The sequence below is a fragment of the Channa argus genome, chromosome 1 (assembly GCF_033026475.1).
Source record: "Channa argus isolate prfri chromosome 1, Channa argus male v1.0, whole genome shotgun sequence".
In the NCBI taxonomy this organism is placed as follows: Eukaryota; Metazoa; Chordata; class Actinopteri; order Anabantiformes; family Channidae; genus Channa; species Channa argus.
Window position 1 is genome coordinate 7,290,045 of NC_090197.1, and position 22,680 is coordinate 7,312,724.

Below are 22,680 nucleotides of genomic sequence, written 5' to 3' on the forward strand. Positions count from 1 at the left end.
GAAAATGTTTAGAAAGACTAAGATCCATGAAGCATCTTAAATATTGTATCATACAAGCACGACTTGCTTTGGCTTCACCAAGTTCCAGTCTTTGAAAAGAACACCATTAATGCACTTGTTGGGATAATTAAACAATGAACAGCAACAACAATAATATGATGTACACAGATAAAATCATGTTTCTAATCTGTGAAACTGTGTTAATTATAAACCAACTCATTTAATGCAAAAACTAATTATAATATTTACATCACATTTACACTACTTTTAAAATTACTTGTATAATTGCTCTGAATTATATCTGTGCCGTAGATGTGAGATAGATTAGATTAGATAGATTATCGATTTGCCACATCTCAAAGCCAAAATTGTGGCATAAACAGACAAATAACCCAATCCTGTCCTTACAGTGGGGCAGCTAGCTCAGTTGGTAAAGCAGTCGTCCACGGGGTCAGTGGTTCAATCTCCGGTCCTGGCTGTATGTCAAAGTGTCTCTGGGCAAGACACTGAACCCCTTAACAGCCCATTCCCCTCCCCAGCTGTGCAGTGCTGGTCCAAGCCCGGTAGAAATTGTTGAGGGTTGCGTCAGGAAGAGCATCCAGCGTAAAAACTGTGCCAAATCAACATGCAGACAATGATCCGCTGTGGCGACCCTGAACTCACAGGATAAACCGAAAGGACAAAAAAAAAAAAAATGTGTGCTTGCAAGTGTTCTGTTGTGCATGGTGTACGTGTTGGCTGGCACCGTGAGGGAAAGTGCTGGGTATAGGAGTGACGATCACGGTGTCCGGCCAAAAAAAATTATTATTATTAATAATTATTATTATTAAATTATTAAAGCAAGCTCAGCTGTAAAAAGGCAAGACCTGTCTGATCTCTGCTTCTCTAAACCTCTAAACAGCTGGGCTCTAGCATTAGCGTTAGCTTATCCTTAGCTTCACCACCTCTCACAGTTAACTTGGGTCGTGGGTCGCTACAATACGTTAATACAATGTCCCTTATACTGACAAATAAAGCAAAAGACGTGTTTCTGTGCCGCCTTTCAGAAATAAGAACACTGAATAATAAATAGTTAGATTCAAATAGTAATAATGATAAATGAGAAGAAGGTTTCAGGCCTACGTGAGCTTTAAGATTAGAAGTTATATTGTATTACATATAGGAACCTTTGGAAATAAACCTTCATATATTTAAGTCAGAACAGTCTGCAGACCATAATAACTTGACGAGTTTTTTCTTTTATGATCAAACGACATTAAAAAGTGTTTAACTCACCTCCCGTCGCGCCGTTTATTCCCAGGAGAAGCAGAAATATCAAGGTGTCCATTGTGTCATTTTACTCGGCATCTCTTATGCTCCATAATTATCAGATAGGCTTTATTTCTTATTCTTTACTAAAAGAGCTAAGATCAGACACAGTCTTCAGGGTGTTGTCTTTCCAAGTCTGACCGGAAGAACTGAAGAGGTGTTTAACATCCGGCTCCACCTGAACCAATGGGATTTTAGTTTCAGTGTTACACCCCTTAAAGTGTCAGATTGAGGTTATTAACGGAAGTTATGGGAGTAGAATAGTAGCAAAATCCTTTTGTATGTTTACAGGGATTTGTGTGTGCGTACTTAGACTTGTGTGTATGTGCTGGGATTTGTATTTCAGTCTGTTTGTGTGTCTGTACTCGGATTTGTGTGTATGTACACAAATCTGTAAATACTATTAGTGTGTAAAATAATGTGCTAATGTATTCACTCAAAAAACTAAATGTAAATGTCTTATAATCTGAGAAAACCCCTAAGTTTTAAGTAAAAGTGCTGAAAAGCCTCAGAATTGTCTTTTTACGGGTGGAAGTTTACTACTAAGGGATTTGTATCCTGTTTGTAGGTCGGGTCCTTCATGGGAAAGCTGATGCAGATACTTGCTCCCCATGACATCGTCATCATGGAGGATGGATTACTGAGGCTGCGCACAACTGCACCTTCTAAACTGGTGATAACCAACCAGGATTAAACTGGCAACAGGTTAGAAGTCAATGTAAAATCCGTAAAATCTATAACTACATTCCACTGTTCATACTGTATGTGAATCCAAACTTTCAATCTAGACAGGTAAGATTAACCTCAGAGCTGTGGGTGTGGACCACTTTTACCTATTAGTCCTGTGTTTTATAAGTGTATTGTTTTGTATGTAAACTATAGTGACTAGTAACTGGCTGTCAAATACAAATATAGTGGAGTAAATAGTACTTAGAGTATTTCACTTTCAAATTATTTGGAATACAAGTACAAAGGAGCATAAAATGAGGTCAGAGCTTCACCTAAGTGCAACACCCATCGCATATTACTGTCTGCAATACTGTACTAGGTATTATAGTGCTATATTTACTGCAGGAAGAAGTCAGGACATGGACACTAGACATGATCTGGACTGCATGGTAAATGAAGATTAAACACCATCAGTGTCCAATATTTAGTTGACATTTCTAATTACATTTTTTAAATTTTAACTCAGTAATATTAGTTCAGACAGTGGAAGTCCTTTGCTTAAAACCGGAGTAAAGGAGTTTTAAAGCAAATAGGTAGCTGCTCTACATATTTGAACTTCTCTATATTTTAATTTAAACTAAATCCAGTCAAAAGAGAGAAGGGGGGAGAAGGATGTTATAACCAGCATCTTATACTGTAAATGTTTGAAGGCATATACGTTTTTAAATGCTTTTGCTTGTTTGTTTTTTTTAACCAAAGTGGAAGTAGAATATATTTATATTTAATATATATATACTGTAAGAAGCACATGTACCAAGTATTTACATTTTGTGGTTATGTATCTGTTAATTCATTGTCTGGAGTTATAACATTATCTTCTAGTGAGTAAAAAGTAAAGTGTTCTTTATGCCAGTTATTTGTTCTGCAGCTAAATAAGAAATTAATGGTAATTCGCAGTCCTGCCCGTTTGAATCTGAATGTAAGACTGCGTAGATTTATATGGTTTTTTGGAATGTGACTACATGCATTTACTGAAGTAAACATTTGAGTTACTTGTACTTAACTTGACTATCTGAGTATAGAGTGGCTTTATACTCCACTTTGTATGTTTTATATGTTTCCAATACAGTAAAAAAATTTTATTAGATTTGTCTGATAAACCAAAATATTTGATGATCCTTTGTAGTGGTTAGAGATTACTTTCTAAGAGTTAATGTATATTATTATATAATAGGTATAATTAATCTATAATATAATATATAACTTGTATTGCATGTAGGAAGGAAGAAGTACTTGTAAGTTGTAGGTTTGTAGGTGGTTTATTGGAGAGAGGACGTGTGTGTGTGTGTGCGTGTGTGTGTGTGTGTGTCAATAATAACAGAAGGGGTCAGGAGGACCTGGCGTTTGTTCCAGGATTAAACAGTTCCCAATAACTATCTGGAAAACAGTAGTTTGGCAAGGAATAGGAGAAGAACAGTATATGGTGTTTGTCCCTGAAAGTGTTGCTAAGGAGAGTTAGTGAAAGTTTGGAGGAGTAGAAGCTGGAAGAACTGGGATAATACTAGAATGTGTTGTGACGTGAAGGATCTTTTGCATAAGAGTATAAGAGTCTTGGTTTCTGTTGGGGAGGTGCTCTATCAGCTGGCTGTCTGTCTCTGTTTGCTCTCGTTTTTGTTCTTTTCCCTTTTGCCTTTCTGACTGATGCTTCTTTTCACTGAGTGAATTGTTCATCCTGTCTGATGCAAATTGGAACTTCTCTGTACCATTGTACAATAAATCTATTTTCTTAATATATGGACTCGTGGTCTGAGTTTATCCACAACACCTTTATAAGTTGTCTTTAGCTAAAAAAAAAAAAACTTTGTCTTCTTATTGTTAGACTACCACATTAAACTAAAATAAATGTTTCCAAAAGAATGTACATTTCTTTCTAAAAGGTGGTTATAGTCAAACTGGAAAGCAATAAAACATAACTTAGTGTAGTCAAAAATGTTATTGATAAACCTGAGTAGAAACAAACATCACTAAAGCTAGTAATAGATTTTCTTGGCTAAATAAAAACTTTATATATATATATATATATATATATATATAAATAGGTCTAATGGCAAGTGACAGATCCCAAAATAAATCATCACAGATGATCTACACTGCTGCAGGTGGTGGGACTTCATGCAGGAACAGACACACATCAGGGAGGAGACCTGACCAGCAGATGAGATAAAACCTGATCCTGATGTTACATCCACTGAAACTTCAGTCCAACAACTTCCTGTTCCTGTGAGAAACTAGACTGTATAGAGGTTTTTCTAGAAGCTTCCACTGAAGGACAGTTTAAGCCCACAATCCGTCAGTCAACTCACCTGCTCGGGCTGGTCTGTGTTTTATGTTCAGCAGTTTGTTAGTACAACTGGTCAGAATAAGGCAGAGACCAGAAAGAGAGTAATATTACCTCCCGTGTCCTGAACTCAATCAGTTTATTTCTTGCCCTTTAAACTGTACCTTACTGTGTAATACAGAGCAGAGTGCAAGAGGAAGAGGAACCACAGAACTGATGCAGCTCTTTCTCTACCAACATCCAAGAAAACTGAACTCTAGCTTCTACAATTTTACATAATCATTTACATCAACATTTACATTTGCCTGTAAGTTGACTTTTTTCAGCCAAGTCTTACGGCTCTCACTCGCTTTAGTTGGGACAAATACAAAGGGGAGATTCATGTGAAGGTAAAAAGACATAGAAATAAAACACAAAACTTATTTCAGGTGTCATATACTGAAATGGTTAAGAACCACTGTTGAAATGAGCTTTAGCAGTGTGCTGTGTTTTATAAGTGTATTGTATGTAAATACTGTACATTTACTAGTGACTAGTAACTGGCTGTCAAATACAAATATAGTGAAGTAAATAGTACTCAGAGTATTTCACTCTCAAATTATTTGGGATACAAGTAGAAATAAGCATAAAATGAATAGGTCAGAGCTTCACCTAAGTACAACACCTATCGCATATTTAATGTACTATGTACTGTACTGCTATATTTACTGCAGGAAGAAGTCAGGACATGGACACTAGACGTGATCTTGACTGGTTAAACATTATCACTGTCTAATTTCTTGTGTTGACATCTTTTATGTCATTTTTTAAAATGTATGTTCAGTCAGTGGAAGTTGTTTGGTTAAATCCAGAGTAAAAGATTTTTAAACCACAGCAGAGCATTAGTCTGCACTTTGATACAGCAGTTTTTATGCTGGATGCCTTCCTGACGCAACCTCCCCAATTTCTCCCAGCGCTGCATCAGGGGGTGGGCTGTTGAGGGTTCAGGGTCTTTCCCAGGGACACTTTGGCATGTAGTTGGGAAGAGTGGGTCGGTGGGTGCCCACTCTATCAACTGAGTCACTGCTGCTCCCAGGTAGCTGCTCTAAATAATATTATATTATATTCTCTCTATCATCTAATTTCTAAGTAAATCCACAGACAAAAGAAAGCAGTGAGGACGATGTTATAATCAGCATCTTATACTAAATGTGTGAAGGTACAAACACTTAGTGGTTGAAATTGTTTTTTACTGAAGTGGCAGCAGAATTTCTGTCTCTTATAGAAATGTACTAAGTATTTTCATTATGTGGCTGTTATCTGTTACTCAGTGTCTGAGTTATATCATTATCTTCTACTGTATGAGGTCAAAGTAATGTGTGTTTTTAAGTATTATCTGCCAGTTATTTGTACTGCAGCTAATAAAGAAGTCATTGTATGTTACAGTGCTGCCTGTTTGAATCTGAATGCAGCACTGTGTAGATTTCTGAGGGTTTTTGGAAAGTGACAACATGCATTTACTCACATTTGAGTTAGTTTATTTGCATTTAGAGCAGCTTTAGACTCTTTTTTTAACCATTTTCAGAGGCAAATATTGCATTTTAAATGTTTTAATACATTTCCATTACAATTGCATTAGATTTGTGTTATAAACCAAAGTATTTAACATTGTTTTATAAGTTAGGAACATTTTGTGTGGTTGGAAGTGGTTGTAATCATGTCCTTTTATTTTAATTTTACAAACTGGGAAACACAAGAAATGACAAATCAAATTAAGAAAAAAAAACCTCATTTATTGTCATCATAAACAAATCATATTTAAAACCAAATTCTCTCACACCAAACATCATTAAAGCTAGAAAAAGATTTGGTTGACTTAACAGAAACCTTTACCATATATAAATAGATATAGATCCTATATGCTAAAATAAATCCTAGATTGATGTACAGAAGTATGCAGAGGTATCTAGTTCATTATGTAGTACACTGTCATTTGTCTCCTTATCAGACTTAGAGGAAAATAAGCCAAAAAACAACTTGAATTTACATTTACACTTAGTCATTTAAGCGACGCTTTTATCCAATGCAACTTACAAGTGAGGTACAAGGCAGCAAGAATCTATGTCAAGGAGAAAACATCAAAGCAAAGTCCTATCAGAAAAGTTTTTACGTTTCATGAGATGCAAGTGCAAGAAAGAGCAGAAATATATATATTTTTTTAACTTAACCTCAAAATTATGTATATAACCGCACACACAGTTATGATCCTCTGCCTGATCAGTGCTAAATATTTCCTGACTGTATCTGAATTGAAACTATTCTTTTAAATTGACTCTAATGTTAAGAAACTTTCTATTCTTACAATCTTAACTGCACAGATATTTGGCTCTTTAGCCTCTAAATGTCAGATATAGCTGCTCTGTTGTTAGTGCACAGAAGGTTCATCAGAGACAGAACAAAGTCCGTTTCTAAAAATTTTATAACAATTTTTCAAGTAAAAAACTCCAACCTTACTGCAAAACACTGCATTTCATCCACATGTAAATGATATTCAAGCCATTTTAGTGCTGTGGCCTTTTGTTCATGTCCTGAATACACAATGAGTTGTGTCTTTGCTGTAACAAACACACAACTGATTGTGAAACTTCTAATTCTTCCAAAGCAGAACTTTAATTCCAATTCTTGATGCTGCAGATCCTTTATTGCTACTTCCCTCCTGTTGGGACAAATGAGCCGTCATAAATCAGCAGTGTAAAACATGTTTTCAAAATGCCAAACTGTATGCAAAGATGGAAATGTATGAACAGTTAAGACTTGTATTTACTTTAAAAGCACATGGTGCAACACACAGATCGTTATGAAGTGGATATAGTAATTGTTCAGACAGAGCAAGTAGTTACCTGGGATCAATGGTTTGTTGCTGGAAAGACCTTCTTTAGGGAAATTATTTGAAGGAATCTCTAATAGTGAGGAAAAAAGGAAACAAATATTCAAACTATAATCCAGTGGGAAAATAAATAAATTAATTAATTAATGAAAAACAGGAATAAACTCGACATGATTATGATCTGACTTGTCAGCTGGTGTCTTCATGTCCACAAAAATACATTAAATAAATCATGACAAGCCGACATTAGTTCACAATTACTTATTCCTCACATAATATGAGTAACATAACCACTTAAGCATATACAGTTGGTGTGGATATAAAAATAATGTTAATGTTAACTCATGGATTTTGTAGACATGATATACTAGAAATAACATTACCGGCTTTGTCTCAGTGTTTAAGTAAGAAGTTTGGTCATTATTTGTTATTGCATTACTATTTATTCTATTTTTCATTTGTCTCTTCTTCTCATTATTTTTTCTGGAAATCACTTGTTTTTCAAAGCAGTTGAAAATAAAATTTTAAATATAGTGGTAGTATAGCTGATCAAATATTATGTTCAGGGTTTATACACATTTTAACTAGTGAATTTAATGACTTTTCCAGGCATTTTCCAGGATTTTGTAACAATTTCTATGACCTCAAGCACTTGGTTGCCATCTGTAATTTTTAATGCATGTATAAAAAAATTACCTACAGTCAAAAATGTTTGTATAAAAGACAAAATGGCAGTTCACTATCATTTTTATCAAAGTGAAATGTGAGTGGTGTATAATAAATGTATAATGTTTATATGATTATATTATTAAAGATTCAAAGCACAAAAGTAGAAAACTAAAAACACAGCTACAACATGTACTGGGGTCTAAAAGACGGAGACCACATCTAAAATATGTGGCTTTTAATGATCAGAAACTAACATCACTAAGACCAGCATCTCTCATGTACATAAAGACAGACTGTAATAGACCAATACCATGAGGAGCAAAACTAGTTTCTGTTAGAAAACATCATGTTGGAGCCCTGGTTAAACAGCTAAACAACATCTATGTTGCTTTTAGGCTGAACATTCAAAGCTAAACTGAATTATTTAATAGGAAAAATGTCTTCTACACATTATATAAAAGCACCAGCAGATAAACACAAAGAGAAACATTTCTGTAAAGGGTCATAACTGTGCCTTCTATTTCCAAATAGGAAAAATGGTGTCTCATGCCATGATGGAGCCTGAGATAAAGCTATCAGAACGTCTCTTTGGTGTTGGGAGGACGTTGTGCACAAATCCCTGAGAACAGTCATTTTAGGAACTATGGGGAATTTTATATGGATCATTTCAATTAAATTAAAAAATCCTTTACAAGATCCTTGTTCCAACATCCACCCTGAATTTGTCCCTTCTTCTTCTTTTCCTTTCAGCTGTTCCCTTTCAGGGGTCCCCACAGCAAATCATGTGCCTCCATCTAACTCTGTCCTCTGCATCCTCTTCTCTCACACCAACTAACTTCATGTTCTCTCTCACTACATCCATAAATCTCCTCTTTGGTCTTCCTCTAGACCTCCTGCCTGGCAGCTCCAACCTCAGCATCCTTCTACCGATATATTCACAGTTTGTCCTCTGAACATGTCCAAACCACCTCAATCTGTCCTCTCTGACTTTATCTCCAAAACATCTAACATGAGCTGTCCCTCTGATGTCCTCATTCCTGATCCTGTCCATCCTCATCACTCCCAAACCTCAACATCTTAAGCTCTGCTACCTCCAGCTCTGCCTCCTGTCTTTTCTTCAGTGCCACTGTCTCTAAGCCGAACAACGTCGCTGGTCTCACCACCGTCTTGAACATCTTTCCTTTCATTCTCGCTGATTCTCTTTTATCACACAACACACCTGACACTTTTCTCCACCCGTTCCAACCTGCCTGCACTCGACTCTTCACCTCTTTTCCACACTCTCCATTGCTCTGAACCGTTGACTCTAAGTACTTAAAGTCCTGCAACTTCTTCACCTCTGCTCCCTGTAACCTCACTGTTCCACCTGGGTTCCTCTCATTAACACACATGTATTCTGTCTTGCTAAGCTTCATTCCTCTGTTTTCCAGAGCAGACCTCCACCTCTCTAGATTTTCCTCCACCTGCTCCCTGCTCTCACTACAAATAACAATGTCATCTGCAAACATCATAGTCCAGGGAGATTCTTGTCTAACCTCATCTGTCAGTCTGTCCATCACCAGAGCAAACAAGAAGGGGCTCAGAGCTGATCCTTGATGCAGACCCACCTCCACCTTGAACTCCTCTGTCACACCTACAGCACCTCACCACTGTCTTACAGCTCTCATACATGTCCTGCACCACTACAGAAACTCTACTGCCACCTCTCCTAGACACTTCCATACCTCCACAGGTTTGTCATCAGGACCAACTGCCTTTCCACTCTTCATCCTCTTCAACGTCCTCCTCACTTCACTCTTACTAATCTTTGCTACTTCCTGCTCCACACCAGTCACCTCTTCTACTCTTCGTTCCTTTTCATTTTCCTCATTCATCAACTCTTCAAAGTTCTCCTTCCATCTTCCCATCACACTCCTGGCACCTGTCAATACATTTCCATCCTTATCTTTAATCACACTAACCTGCTGCACATCCTTCCCATCTCTGTTTCTTTGTCTCACCAACCTGTACAAATCCATCTCTCCCTCTTTAGTGTCCAACCTAACATACAAGTCCTCATATGCTCTTTGTTTGGCCTTTGCCACCTCTACCTTCACCTTACGCTGCATCTCCCTGTACTCCTGTCTACTGTCTTCAGTCCTCTCAGTGTCCCACTTCTTCTTAGCTAACCTCTTTCTCTGTATACACTCCTGAACTTCCTCGTTCCACCACCAAGTCTCCTTGTCCGCTTTCCTCTTTCCAGATGACACACCGAGTACCCTCCTACCTGTCTCCCTGATCAAATTAGCTGTAGTAGTCCAGTCATCTGGAAGCACCTCCAAACCACCCAGAGTCTGTCTCAGCTCCTCTCTGAAAACTAAACGACATTCTTCCTTTTTCAACTTCCACCACTTTGTCCTCTGCTCTGCCTTAGTCCTCCTTATCTTCCTCACCACCAGTATCATTTTACACACCACCATCCTGTGTTGTCTGGCTACACTCTCCCCTACCAATGCTTTATAGTCACTGATCTCTTTCAGATTACAGCGTCTACACAAGATGTCGTCCACCTGAGAGCTTCTACCTCCGCTCTTATACGTCACCCTATGTTCCTGCCTCTTCTGGAAGAAAGTGTTCACAACAGCCATTTCATCCTCTTTGCAAAGTCAACCACCATCTGTCTTTCAGTGTTCCTGTCCTGGAGACCAAACCTGCCCACAACATTCTCATCACCTCTGTTCCCTTCACCTACATGCCCATTGAAATCTGCACCAATCACCACTCTCTCACCTCTGGGGATCCTCTGCATCACTTCATCTAACTCACTCCGGAATTTCTCCTTCTCTTCTAACTCACATCCTACCTGTGGGGCAGAACCACTCACCACATTGAACATCACCCCTTCAACTTCCAGCTTCAGACTCATCAACCTGTCTGATACTCTTTTCACCTCTAGAACATTCCTCACAAAATCCTCTTTCAATATAACTCCTACTCCATTTCTCTTCCTATCTGACCCATGGTAAAACAACTTGAACCCTGCTCCTAAGCTTCTAGCCTTGCTACCTTTCCACCTGGTCTCCTGGACACACAGTATGTCCACCTTCCTTCTCTGCATCATGTCGATCAACTCCCTAGCCTTCCCTGTCATAGTCCCAACATTCAAAGTCCCTACTGTCAGTCCTACATTCTTAGCTTTCCTCTTCTCTCTCTGCCTACGAACACACCTTCCTCCTCTTCTTCTTCGTCTTCGACCAACAGTAGTCCAATTTCCACCGGTACCCTGTAGGTCAACAGCACCAGTGGCGGTCGTTGGTAGACCGGGCCCCGACCGATCCGGTATGGAAGTCTTTGTCACGATTCGCATGTTTGGTTTGGCATGTGTATAATGTCGGATGCCCTTCCTGCCACAACCCTCTGCATTTATCCAGACTTGGGACTGGCACAAGAAGACACTGGCTTGTGCCCCCTTGCGGTTGCATTATGTATCTGACATGTCCCACTTTAGATTATAGGCAGATACTGTCAGAAGAATTTCACTATATAATCAAAATTACAGATCATTCAAAGGTTGAACTCATGCACATCAGCATGAAGTCTAAACATCAAAGGACAAAAGAAAGTTCCACTTACTTTGTGCTGAGGATTTAGCTGAAAAAACAAACAAACATTATTTTCAGTACAATGGTCTCAAATGTCAGAATACCTCCTCCTCATTATGCACATAATTTAGTTTATGAAACCTTCTACTGCTCTGTTTCTGTCAGAAACACTCTTCTGTAAAAAGCTCCTATTGTTTTTGTGTGGTCATTATTTTTGATTGCATTACTATTTACTCTATTTCTAATTTTTTTCTTCTCCTCATTAATTTTTCTCGATATTCACTTGTTCATCAAAGCAGTTGGAAATAAAATTTTAAATATAGTAGTAGTATATAGCTGCTCAAATATTATTTTCAGGGTTCATACACGTTCATACACAGGGGGCGACTGTGGCACAGGAAGGTAGAGCGGTTGTCCACCAATCTCACAGTTGTTGATTCAATCCCCAGCTCCTCCGGTCACATGTTGAAGTGTCCTTGAGCAAGACACTGAACCCCAACTTAGTTGCTCCCGGTGAGTGTTGGCCAGCTGCATAGCAGCTCCCCCATCGGTGTATGAGTGTGTGTGTGATTGTGAGTGTGAATGGGTGAATAGGAAGCAGTGTAAAGTGCTTTGAGTGCCAATAGGTAGAAAAGCACTATATAAGTGCAGACCATTTACCATTTACATTTTAGCTAGTGAATTTAATGAATTTTCCAGGATTTTATAACAATTTCTATGACCCCAAACACTTGGTTGCAATCTGTAATTTTTAATGCATAAACTGTATAATAAATTACCTACAGTCAAAAATAAGTTTGTATAGAAAAAAAAAGGCAGTTCACTATCATTTTCATCAATTGTGAGTGGTGTATAATGAATGTATAATGTTTATATGATTATATCATTAAAGATTCAAAGCACAAAAGCAAAAACTAAAAACACAGAATATGAAACCTTCCAGAAAATAGACTGATGATGGATGTGGATGCACAATGGAGCAGCTCACTCAACATGGAGCAACAATGCTGCTGCAACACCACCACCAAATCCTTTACAAGATCCTTGTTCCAACATCCACCCTTAATTTGTATGTATCTGACATGTTCCACTATAGGCAGATACTGTCAGAAGAATTTCACTATATAATCAAAATTACAGATCATTCAAAGGTTGAACTCATGAGAAACCACTCAGCACATCAGCATGAAGTCTAAACGTCAAAGGACACAAGAAAGTTCCACTTACTTGGTTGTGAGTATATAGCTGAAAAACAAACAAACAAAACAACAAACAAACAAACATTATTTTCAATACAATGGTCACAAATGTCAGAAAACCTGTTTGTAGTGTGCAGTAAAATAAACTGGAGTACATGATATGAATACATTTTTCCATCACTTATTCTATATAAATAAACAGCATATGATGATATAATAATAAATTGTGGAAGCTCCATTGCAAAATAAAGTTTTACAAAATAATCTGTAATGTCTTTTGACTGTAATGAGTTTTGTTTGTTTGTGGATAATCTCACAGAATAAATATCTGGAATATTACATTATATACTCTTGAAAAAGATTAATATAGAAAGTCAACTCAATATAAAATAAAATAAACAAATTTACAGGGTTAAATCAATTTGGCTTCTGTTGGTGAGCGAGTTAAAGGACTTTTTATCCAAAGGAAATCAATTCAATTGTTAAAGGTTGAAATCCCAGCATGCTGATTCTCTTCTCTTACTCAAACTGATTAAAAAAACTTTCAGCTTTTCTCTTATGATTTAGCTTTCCTTTATGATCAGTTCTCTTATATTACAATGCAGGGCTCTATGTTTACATTTGGTTATAGGGACCAATGCCAGCGTTGCCAGATTTTGTGAGAGAAACAAATGTCTATGAAAATAAGCCCAAAATAAGAGACTTGGCCAGGTCAGTCTGTCTGATTTTAGAGATTTTATCTGCTGTCAATGATACATGTGACAAAACCAACACACACATGGTGTGTTTATTATAATGAGCTCTGTGCATGTGTTAGTTTGCACACTGATCTCTAATTATAACATAATTAGACAATAATTCTTAACAACCGCAGCACTCTGCATTCAATACAGCGGCCTCTAAACTGATAAGCAGCCTCATAGCAGTTTGTCTATATGATAAATATTCAGTTTGTGTAGAATCGGTTTAACATGCTGTTTCATCTGTATCATCACTTTGCAGGCTGCAGACTTTGTAATAAAAGTTTCTGTTTTTTACTTTACCACATTTGTGTTAATGCATCTCAGGCTACAGAAGAACATGTCTGTGTAACAAAGCTCAGTTTAACAACAGCAATGATCATACAGTTTATTTACCTCTTCTAACAACTGAAACATTATCATCTTCCTGAAGGAGGATTTACTCTACAATTGCTGGATTAGACTGATTCACAGCAGTTTCAGCTGTAGGTGTCTCTAATAAATTGAGTGAAACTCACATGGACTCAATACCACCCTTCAAATAAAATCCACATCAAATTAATAATAGTTCCAACATTAATCAGTGTGTGAAGTGTAAACAGAATAAACTGAATAGAAATCACTATCACTATTTTTTTTTCCTCACTCTAAATTGTTCACACTTGCATGTTCTAATTGTTGAACATGTGAGTGAAATGCTGACACTGCAGAGTCCTGAGACCCCTGCATCCTCTGTCATCAAGGATGTGAAGCTTCTGTCACAGTAATCTGTAAACCTAAGTCATCAGTTCTTTATCATTAAGACCTGCAAAAGTCACATTTAGAAATGTGTAGTTGTCTCACCTTTCTTCATTTTGTACATCACAAATCCAATGAGAACAATAAGGAGAAAACCACCAGCCACTGCAGCAATGATTGGGATGAACATGTCACTGAGCTTCTCTGTTGAGAACAAACACAAAATAAAATCCTCCAAAGTTTTGGCTAAAGCCTTTGTTTATCTGTAAAGATACACTAAATATTTTAATTGTTTGATTTCTAATATTAACAGACAAAAAAACATGAAATAATAAAGAATGGAACAATTAAATTGCTGGACTGCATGAGTTCAGTCTTACGTTCATTGGTCCTGATCACAGCTTTGTCCAGTTTGGTGATGATGTCCTCAACACCAGAGAGCTGAAACACACAGTCGTATCTCCTCCAGTCTTCAGGTTTGACTGATGAAATGTTCAGATCAACTCTCATCTGGAAGGTTCCATCATGGTTGGGGAGGATCTCTCCATGGTCCACGTCCTCATGAAGCTTCTCTCCATCTTTTCTCCAGAACATTGTGGCTCTGTCAGGGTAGAAACCTGTAGCATGGCAGCTGACTGGAGAGGACGGAGACTTCTGGAGGACAGACACTGAGGGAGGAACTGGAGGAGAAAGTTAATATTTTATTATTTACTACATACTAATAGTACTATGTTTGATGTAACATATTCTGCTTTAGTTTGAAATAGTAATTTAGGCCATGTCAAGTAAAATTTAAAAAGGACAGGGAGGACAGAGGGGAAGAAAGACAGAAGAGAATTTGAGGAATGAAGCAGAGAAAAAGCAAAGAGAATAGAAGATAGGACTGGTGATAAACTCATTGTAATGTTACTGTAAAATAATAACAAAGGAGATATAATAACATTATTGTGTAAACAATTTAACATCAGGCCATGTGATTCTACCTGTTGTCAGTAGTGAGGTTTTTCCATAGTTCACATACTTCTTCACCCACTCAGGACAAGTCTGGGTGAAGTAATGATGCATCTGCTCAGTAACAGCTGTGTCACCATCCAACTTGAGTTTGGTGTTGAAAGCCTGTTGCTTTGGAGCGATCCATGTCTTTGTGTTTAGGTCAAATATTATGAAGTCTTCTCCATCGTAACCAAACTGATTAAAACCACTAATCTCTCCAGTGTCATCATCCCATTCACAGCCGTACATTTCCTGGACAACATGAAAACCTGAGAAAGAAACACAGACTTCAGTAAACCAGAGCGAAATCTCAGCACATTAACCAGTAAGACCAGTACAGAGACTAGGAAACAGTTTGTGTGTCCTGATTTGTCCACTATCATACAATTATTCAGTACATTCTGAGAGAAACCAGCACAATGTGGTCAACACATTATTATTAATCTTCTTCTTCTTTTCCTTTCGGCTGCTCCCTTTCAGGGGTCGCCACAGCGAATCATGTGCCTCCATCTAACTCTATCCTCTGCATCCTCTTCACTCACACCAACTAACTTCATGTCCTCCCTCACTACATCCATAAATCTCCTCTTTGGTCTTCCTCTAGACCTCCTGCCTGGCAGCTCCAACCTCAGCATCCTTCTACCGATATATTCACAGTTTCTCCTCTGAACATGTCCAAACCACCTCAATCTGGCCTCTCTGACTTTATCTCCAAAACATCTAACATGAGCTGTCCCTCTGATGTACTCATTCCTGATCCTGTCCATCCTCGTCACTCCCAAAGAGAACCTCAACATCTTAAGCTCTGCTACCTCCAGCTCTGCCTCCTGTCTTTTCTTCAGTGCCACTGTCTCTAAGCCGAACAACATTGCTGGTCTCACCACCGTCTTGAACACCTTTCCTTTCATTCTCGCTGATACTCTTTTATCACACAACACACCTGACACTTTTCTCCACCCGTTCCAACCTGCCTGCACTCGCCTCTTCACCTCTTTTCCACACTCACCGTTGCTCTGAACCGTTGACCCTAAGTACTTAAAGTCCTGCACCTTCTTCACCTCTGCTCCCTGTAACCTCATTGTTCCACCTGGGTCCCTCTCATTGACACACATGTATTCTGTCTTGCTGCGGCTAAGCTTCATTCCTCTGTTTTCCAGAGCAGACCTCCACCTCTCTAGATTTTCCTCCACCTGCTCCCTGCTCTCACTACAAATAACAATGTCATCTGCAAACATCATAGTCCAGGGAGATTCTTGTCTAACCTCATCTGTCAGTCTGTCCATCACCAGAGCAAACAAGAAGGGGCTCAAAGCCGATCCTTGATGCAGACCCACCTCCACCTTGAACTCGTCTGTCACACCTACAGCACCTCACCACTGTCTTACAGCTCTCATACATGTCCTGCACCACTCTAACATACTTCTCTGCCACTCCAGACGTCCTCATACAATACCACAGCTCCTCTCTCGGCACCCTGTCATACGCTTTTTCTAAATCTACGAAGACACAATGCAACTCCCTATGACCCTCTCTGTACTTCTCCATCATCATCCTCAAAGCAAATACTGCATCTGTTGTACTCTTTCTAGGCATGAAACCATATTGCTGCTCACAAATGTTCACCTCTGCCCTTAGCCGAGCTTCCACTACTCTTTCCCACAACTTCATTGTGTGACTCATCAGCTTTATTCCTCTGTAGTTGCCACAGCTCTGCACATCTCCCTTGTTCTTAAAAATTGGTACCAGTACACTTTTCCTCCAGTCCTCTGGCATCCTCTCACTCTCCAAGATCTTGTTAAACAAACTAGTCAAAAACTCTACTGCCACCTCTCCTAGACACTTCCATACCTCCACAGGTATGTCATCAGGACCAACTGCCTTTCCGCTCTTCATCCTCTTCAATGTCCTCCTCACTTCACTCTTACTAATCTTTGCTACTTCCTGCTCCACACCAGTCACCTCTTCTACTCTTCGTTCCCTTTCATTTTCCTCGTTCATCAACTCTTCAAAGTACTCCTTCCATCTTCCCATCACATTCCTGGCACCTGTCAATACATTTCCATCCTTATCTTTAATCACTCTAACCTGCTGCACATCCTTTCCATCTCTATCTCTTTGTCTGGCCAACCTGTACAAATCCACCTCTCCCTCTTTAGTGTCCAACCTAACATACAAGTCCTCATATGCTCTTTGTTTGGCCTTTGCCACCTCTATCTTCACCTTACGCTGTATCTCCCTGTACTCCTGTCTACTCTCTTCAGTCCTCTCAGTGTCCCACTTCTTCTTAGCTAACCTCTTTCTCTGTATACACTCCTGAACTTCGTCGTTCCACCACCAAGTCTCCTTGTCCGCTTTCCTCTTTCCAGATGACACACCGAGTACCCTCCTACCTGTCTCCCTGATCAAATTAGCTGTAGTAGTCCAGTCATCTGGAAGCACCTCCAAACCACCCAGAGTCTGTCTCAGCTCCTCCCTGAAAACTAAACGACATTCTTCCTTTTTCAACTTCCACCACTTTGTCCTCTGCTCTGCCTTAGTCCTCCTTATCTTCCTCACCACCAGCATCATTTTACACACCACCATCCTGTGTTGTCTGGCTACACTCTCCCCTACCAATGCTTTACAGTCACTGATCTCTTTCAGATTACAACGTCTACACAAGATGTAGTCTACCTGAGTGCTTCTCCCTCCACTCTTGTACGTCACCCTATGTTCCTGCCTCTTCTGAAAGAAAGTGTTTACTACAGCCATTTCCATCCTCTTTGCAAAGTCAACCACCATCTGACCTTCTGCGTTCCTGTCCTGAACACCAAACCTGCCCATAACTGTCTCATCACCTCTGTTCCCTTCACCTACATGCCCATTGAAATCTGCACCAATGACAACTCTCTCACCTCTGGGGATGCTCTGCATCACTTCATCTAACTCACTCCAGAATTTCTCCTTCTCTTCTAACTCACATCCTACCTGTGGGGCATAACCACTCACAACATTGAACATCACCCCTTCAACTTCCAGCTTCAGACTCATCAACCTGTCTGATACTCTTTTCACCTCTAGAACATTCCTCACAAAATCCTCTTTCAATATAACTCCTACTCCATTTCTCTTCCTATCTGACCCATGGTAAAACAACTTAAACCCTGCTCCTAAGCTTCTAGCCTTGCTACCTTTCCACCTGGTCTCCTGGACACACAGTATGTCCACCTTCCTTCTCTGCATCATGTCGATCAACTCCCTAGCCTTCCCTGTCATAGTACCAACATTCAAAGTCCCTACTGTCAGTCCTACATTCTTAGCTTTCCTCTTCTCTCTCTGCCTACGAACACACCTTCCTCCTCTTCTTCTTCGTCTTCGACCAACAGTAGTCCAATTTCCACCGGTACCCTGTAGGTCAACAGCACCGGTGGCGGTCGTTATTAACCCGGGCCCCGACCGATCCGGTATGGAAGTCTTGTCACGATTCGCATGTTTGATTTGGCATGTGTTTTACGTCGGATGCCCTTCCTGCCACAACCCTCTGCATTTATCCAGACTTGGGACTGGCACAAGAAGACACTGGCTTGTGCCCCCTTGCGGTTGCATTAACACATTATTATTAATCTAATCTTCTTTTAACTAATTGATAACCTATTTACTGTGTAATTTAAACAGATTCTTTTGTCTGACTAACACAGTTACATATTAAAGAATCAACAAATGTGTATTTTTTGCTTCCTAAACAGATCACTCCATGTTCCCTTCTGTTGGATGATGTTCCACCATAGTGTGAGGATCCCTATGTCTTTCTGTTGGTGAGTCAGTTAAAGGACTTTCTATCCAAAGGAAGAAAAAGGTTTGCAGCATATCCATCGTAGAAGGTCTAAGTACACAGAGTATGTACCTCACAAGATGGCAGCCCAACCCTCCAACAGTTAACATGGTGTGATGTAACTTCATATTTTCTCTAATTGTTAAATGAACGTCTGATTATGCTGAGCAAGTGATTCACTAACAGATTTAGTAGGAATGTTGTGCATGTGTGTCTGTGCACGTACACATATGTTCACTACTGTAAAAACAAAGAACAAAATAACAGGATAAATCAGCATCAACAATATTTACCAGTAATAAGTGAAATAAAACAAACCTCCAGTTTGGTTAAAGCGCTGCTTTGCAATTTCAATGTTGTTTTTGTAGATTTGCTGGGCATGAATCAATCCCTTAGTGTTCCTCTGCCAGTAATATGGATCATCTGCTGTGACTTTGTTCATCCAGTCCTGTTTGGGTTCTGCTCTCATGGTGTCACTGTCATAGTGGATGATCTGAACAGCATCAACCAAACCAACAGCCACAAACTCTGGAAAGTCTGGGACTCCAGAAGATGCAGTGTAGAAATACTTCAGAGAGTGAGTCACTGAAAGAAAAAGTTAATCTCATGATTTTAGTTTAATTACATTTTAAAATTACTGAATGTTATTTCCCTGATATCAGAATCAAATGGATCTACATGTGTTCAAGACATTTAATCACTACACTACACAAATACAAACTTAAATATATAGATATGTGTTCTATTGCCCAATATTTCAGATTTTATCTTGAAAACAAATATATAAATAGAAAAAATGTTAATAATGTTAATGTTAGTAAATATTAATCAAGTCATCAGATTATGTATCTAACTTTAATTGGTAGAAAATACTGTAAAACAACCATCTTCTTCTAATGTTTTCATAACTATAAGACCTCCAGCTGTTCTCCTATGATATATGTTTTTTTTACTAATGATTTTTCATAGTTAAATAGTCATGGATTTAACTTAGAGGTTCTTAGTCCTGTTGTATATTCTCTAGCCCTTTTTTTAAGTATTAAGAGAGTAGATATTTTGCACTTTGAATTTTGCGAAATTAGTGTCAATTTCATCAGCATTGTCCTCTGCTGTATGCAGATCATATTTCTGTAACTTTACATTTACATAAAGTAACTGTTATAACTCAATGTGTGCAGTTAAAATTATCTGTAAAATGACTTGTAGTGTTTTCTGAAAATTGTATATTTATGTACAGTAACATAAATATACATACATATGACCTTTGTACACATATTATCACCTTACAAAGTTTTCACAGATGCCTTATTGACTTATTCTGAGAGAGAAGGTTATATATTTTGATATGTTAGTTGTTTTTTCTTCTTCATATTACAGTGTCAATGTTATTGTGATTAAAAAACATCAGCCACATTTCTGGTATCATGTTAGAAAATGTTTAGAAATAAAAAGATCCAATTTTGTATCAATAAGTAGGACTTGTTTTGGCTTCAGCAAGTTCCAGTCTTTTTAAAACAACACCATTAATGCACTTGTTGGGATAATTAAACAATGAACAGCAACAACAAAATATTATGTGCACAGGTAAAATCACGTTTCTACTCTGTAAAACTGTTTTAATTATAAACCAACTTATTTAATGCAAAAGCTAATTATAATATTTACATCACATTTGCACTACTTTTCAAATTACTTTTAGAATTGCTCTGAATTCTATATCTGAGTTTTGTTTTTTTTTGCTTTGAACTGTTTTGTGCTGCATATAGACGTTTTCATTTTGGCATTAAGATCAATGTTGTGCCACATCTCAAAACCAAAATGGAGACATAAACAGAACAATCCTGTATTTACAACATGCATTGAAACAATGAACCTAATACTGGAAAATAAATAAAACACGTTATTAAACTGTTTCCCCTTTCAGAAATAAAAACACTGAATAATAAATTGTTAGATTCAAATAATAATAATAATAAATGAGAGTAAGGTTTACGCCTACTAACGTGAGCTTTAAGATTAGAAGTTATATCGTATTCCATATATTTTGATAATCTGCCAGGAACCTTCATATATTTAAGTCACAGCTTATTAAAACAGACCATAATAACATGACGCGTTTTTTCTTTTATGATCAAACGACATTAAAAAGTGTTTAACTCACCTCCCTTCGCGCCGCTTATTCCCAGGAGAAGCAGAAATATCAAGGTGTCCATTTTCTTCAGTATCTATTATGCTCTATAATTCCCAGATAGGCTACATTATGACGAGATAGAATGAATTATTTCTTTTTTCTCAAAAGAACGAGACACGGTCTTCCGGGTGTTGTCTTGTCTGACAACAGTCTGAACCGAAGAACGGAAAAGGGTTTAACATCCGCCTCCATCTGAACCAATGGGATTTTAGTTTCAGTGTTACATCACTAAAAACTGGGTTAAACTGACAGATTGAGGTTATTAACGAAAATGAAAACCAAAACATTAGAACCGACTATTGATATAATGCACAACACTACAAGTGAAGAAATGAAACTTAAGCAGAAACACAATCATCAGATCAGTCCAGCTTCGTCTCTGTCGTCCTGATTTGCTATAGAGCTGTGGAAGCTAAATACAATACGCTGTTGTTGTGTTTGTCTCCTAATTCTTAACCAGAACACACTGTTAAGTACTTAGTAATACAGAAAGTACTTGTAGTAATACAATCTGCAAAATAAAGCAAAAAAATGAAGTCTAACAGCAGCTGCAGGACAGCTCTTCATAACTGACATCATACATCATTTTTTAAAGTTATAACACAAAATGTGAGTGCAACATTTCTTCACACAGACCAAACACACAACGCTCAGGTTAACTAAACTACAAGTGAGATTATAGTGTGAAATAAATAATAAAATAAATAATAACTTCTGACATCAAAACAGGAAGTTGTTTATTATACACTTGTATTACATGTCACTTGAAAATGTCATTGTGTGTAAGATATCTGTGTTACTGTTACTGTTGAGTTACTGTTGCTTGTATTTAAATGTTGATATTAATTAATTCATGAATTAACTGAATTTCCATAAAATATAATTAACAATAAACATTCCCTGTGATCATCTTTAACAGCACTAAGAGGAAAGCATGCATCCAAATGAAACATTTGAGCTATTTCCTAAAAGGTTTTCTCCTACTTGACAGTGTAGATTCTGTAGTTTTGGTCACATTGGGAACTTTAACCGTTTTACTGGACAAAAACAGCTCTGCAACTGTGATATTATTTCATAACAATATCCATGACTTGATCCACACCAGAGCTTTTGTTGAACAGCAGTTATTGACACACCAACAAGGTCAGTGGCACTCATCCTGTTTCATTCTGTGTTACAAGGGTTGAAGTACCATTATTGTATTAATGTACTAATGTAGGCAGAAACAGTCTATTATCATATTGTCATAAAATATAAACAGAGACACATTATCCATCATACTATGTACAGATCAGTAGTAGTCTAGCAATCATAGCCACTTTGTCTCCTTCCATAGGGTGACATGAGCTGACAAAAGACAGCTTGTACTTTGAGTCAAAAGAAACTGAAATTCTTTTTAATTTTCTTGATTTTTTTTTTGCACACTTTTGTCATGTAATTTAATCTGATCTTTACCAAACTCACAGATATCAGCAAACAAAATATTTCTAAACTGATAAAACACAGTCATGATCTTTCATGTCTTTATTGAACACAACCATTAAACATAAAAAGTCATGGTAACGGTCATTGAATAA

The 22,680-nt window shown here is 37.9% G+C and overlaps 3 protein-coding genes across 6 annotated transcripts in view; all 3 read right to left on the reverse strand.

Annotated features, from left to right (window-relative positions):
- Window positions 1-1,463, reverse strand: part of LOC137101224 (class I histocompatibility antigen, F10 alpha chain-like) — a 10,515-nt gene extending 9,052 nt beyond the window's left edge. The window contains exon 1 of one of the 3 annotated variants that reach the window (XM_067479373.1): window positions 1,276-1,463. In XM_067479373.1, the coding sequence (XP_067335474.1) occupies window positions 1,276-1,327 (52 nt within the window). In that variant the 5' untranslated portion in view covers window positions 1,328-1,463. The remainder of the gene's footprint in view (window positions 1-1,275) is intronic. The other 2 variants (XM_067479355.1, XM_067479365.1) reach the window with 2 other exon arrangements.
- LOC137101278 (major histocompatibility complex class I-related gene protein-like) overlaps window positions 1-22,680 on the reverse strand; it is a 52,898-nt gene that overhangs the window by 17,907 nt on the left and 12,311 nt on the right. The gene's annotated exons all lie outside the window — the stretch shown is intronic.
- On the reverse strand, window positions 5,985-21,271 carry LOC137101250 (major histocompatibility complex class I-related gene protein-like). Its single transcript, XM_067479432.1, has 9 exons — window positions 21,074-21,271; window positions 19,231-19,497; window positions 15,092-15,370; window positions 14,489-14,788; window positions 14,214-14,312; window positions 12,659-12,676; window positions 11,463-11,480; window positions 7,195-7,254; window positions 5,985-7,010 (listed from the first exon to the last, which is right to left on the reverse strand). Exons 1-9 carry the CDS (start codon window positions 21,123-21,125, stop codon window positions 7,000-7,002), a joined length of 1,104 nt encoding a protein of 367 aa, XP_067335533.1. The 5' UTR covers window positions 21,126-21,271; the 3' UTR covers window positions 5,985-6,999.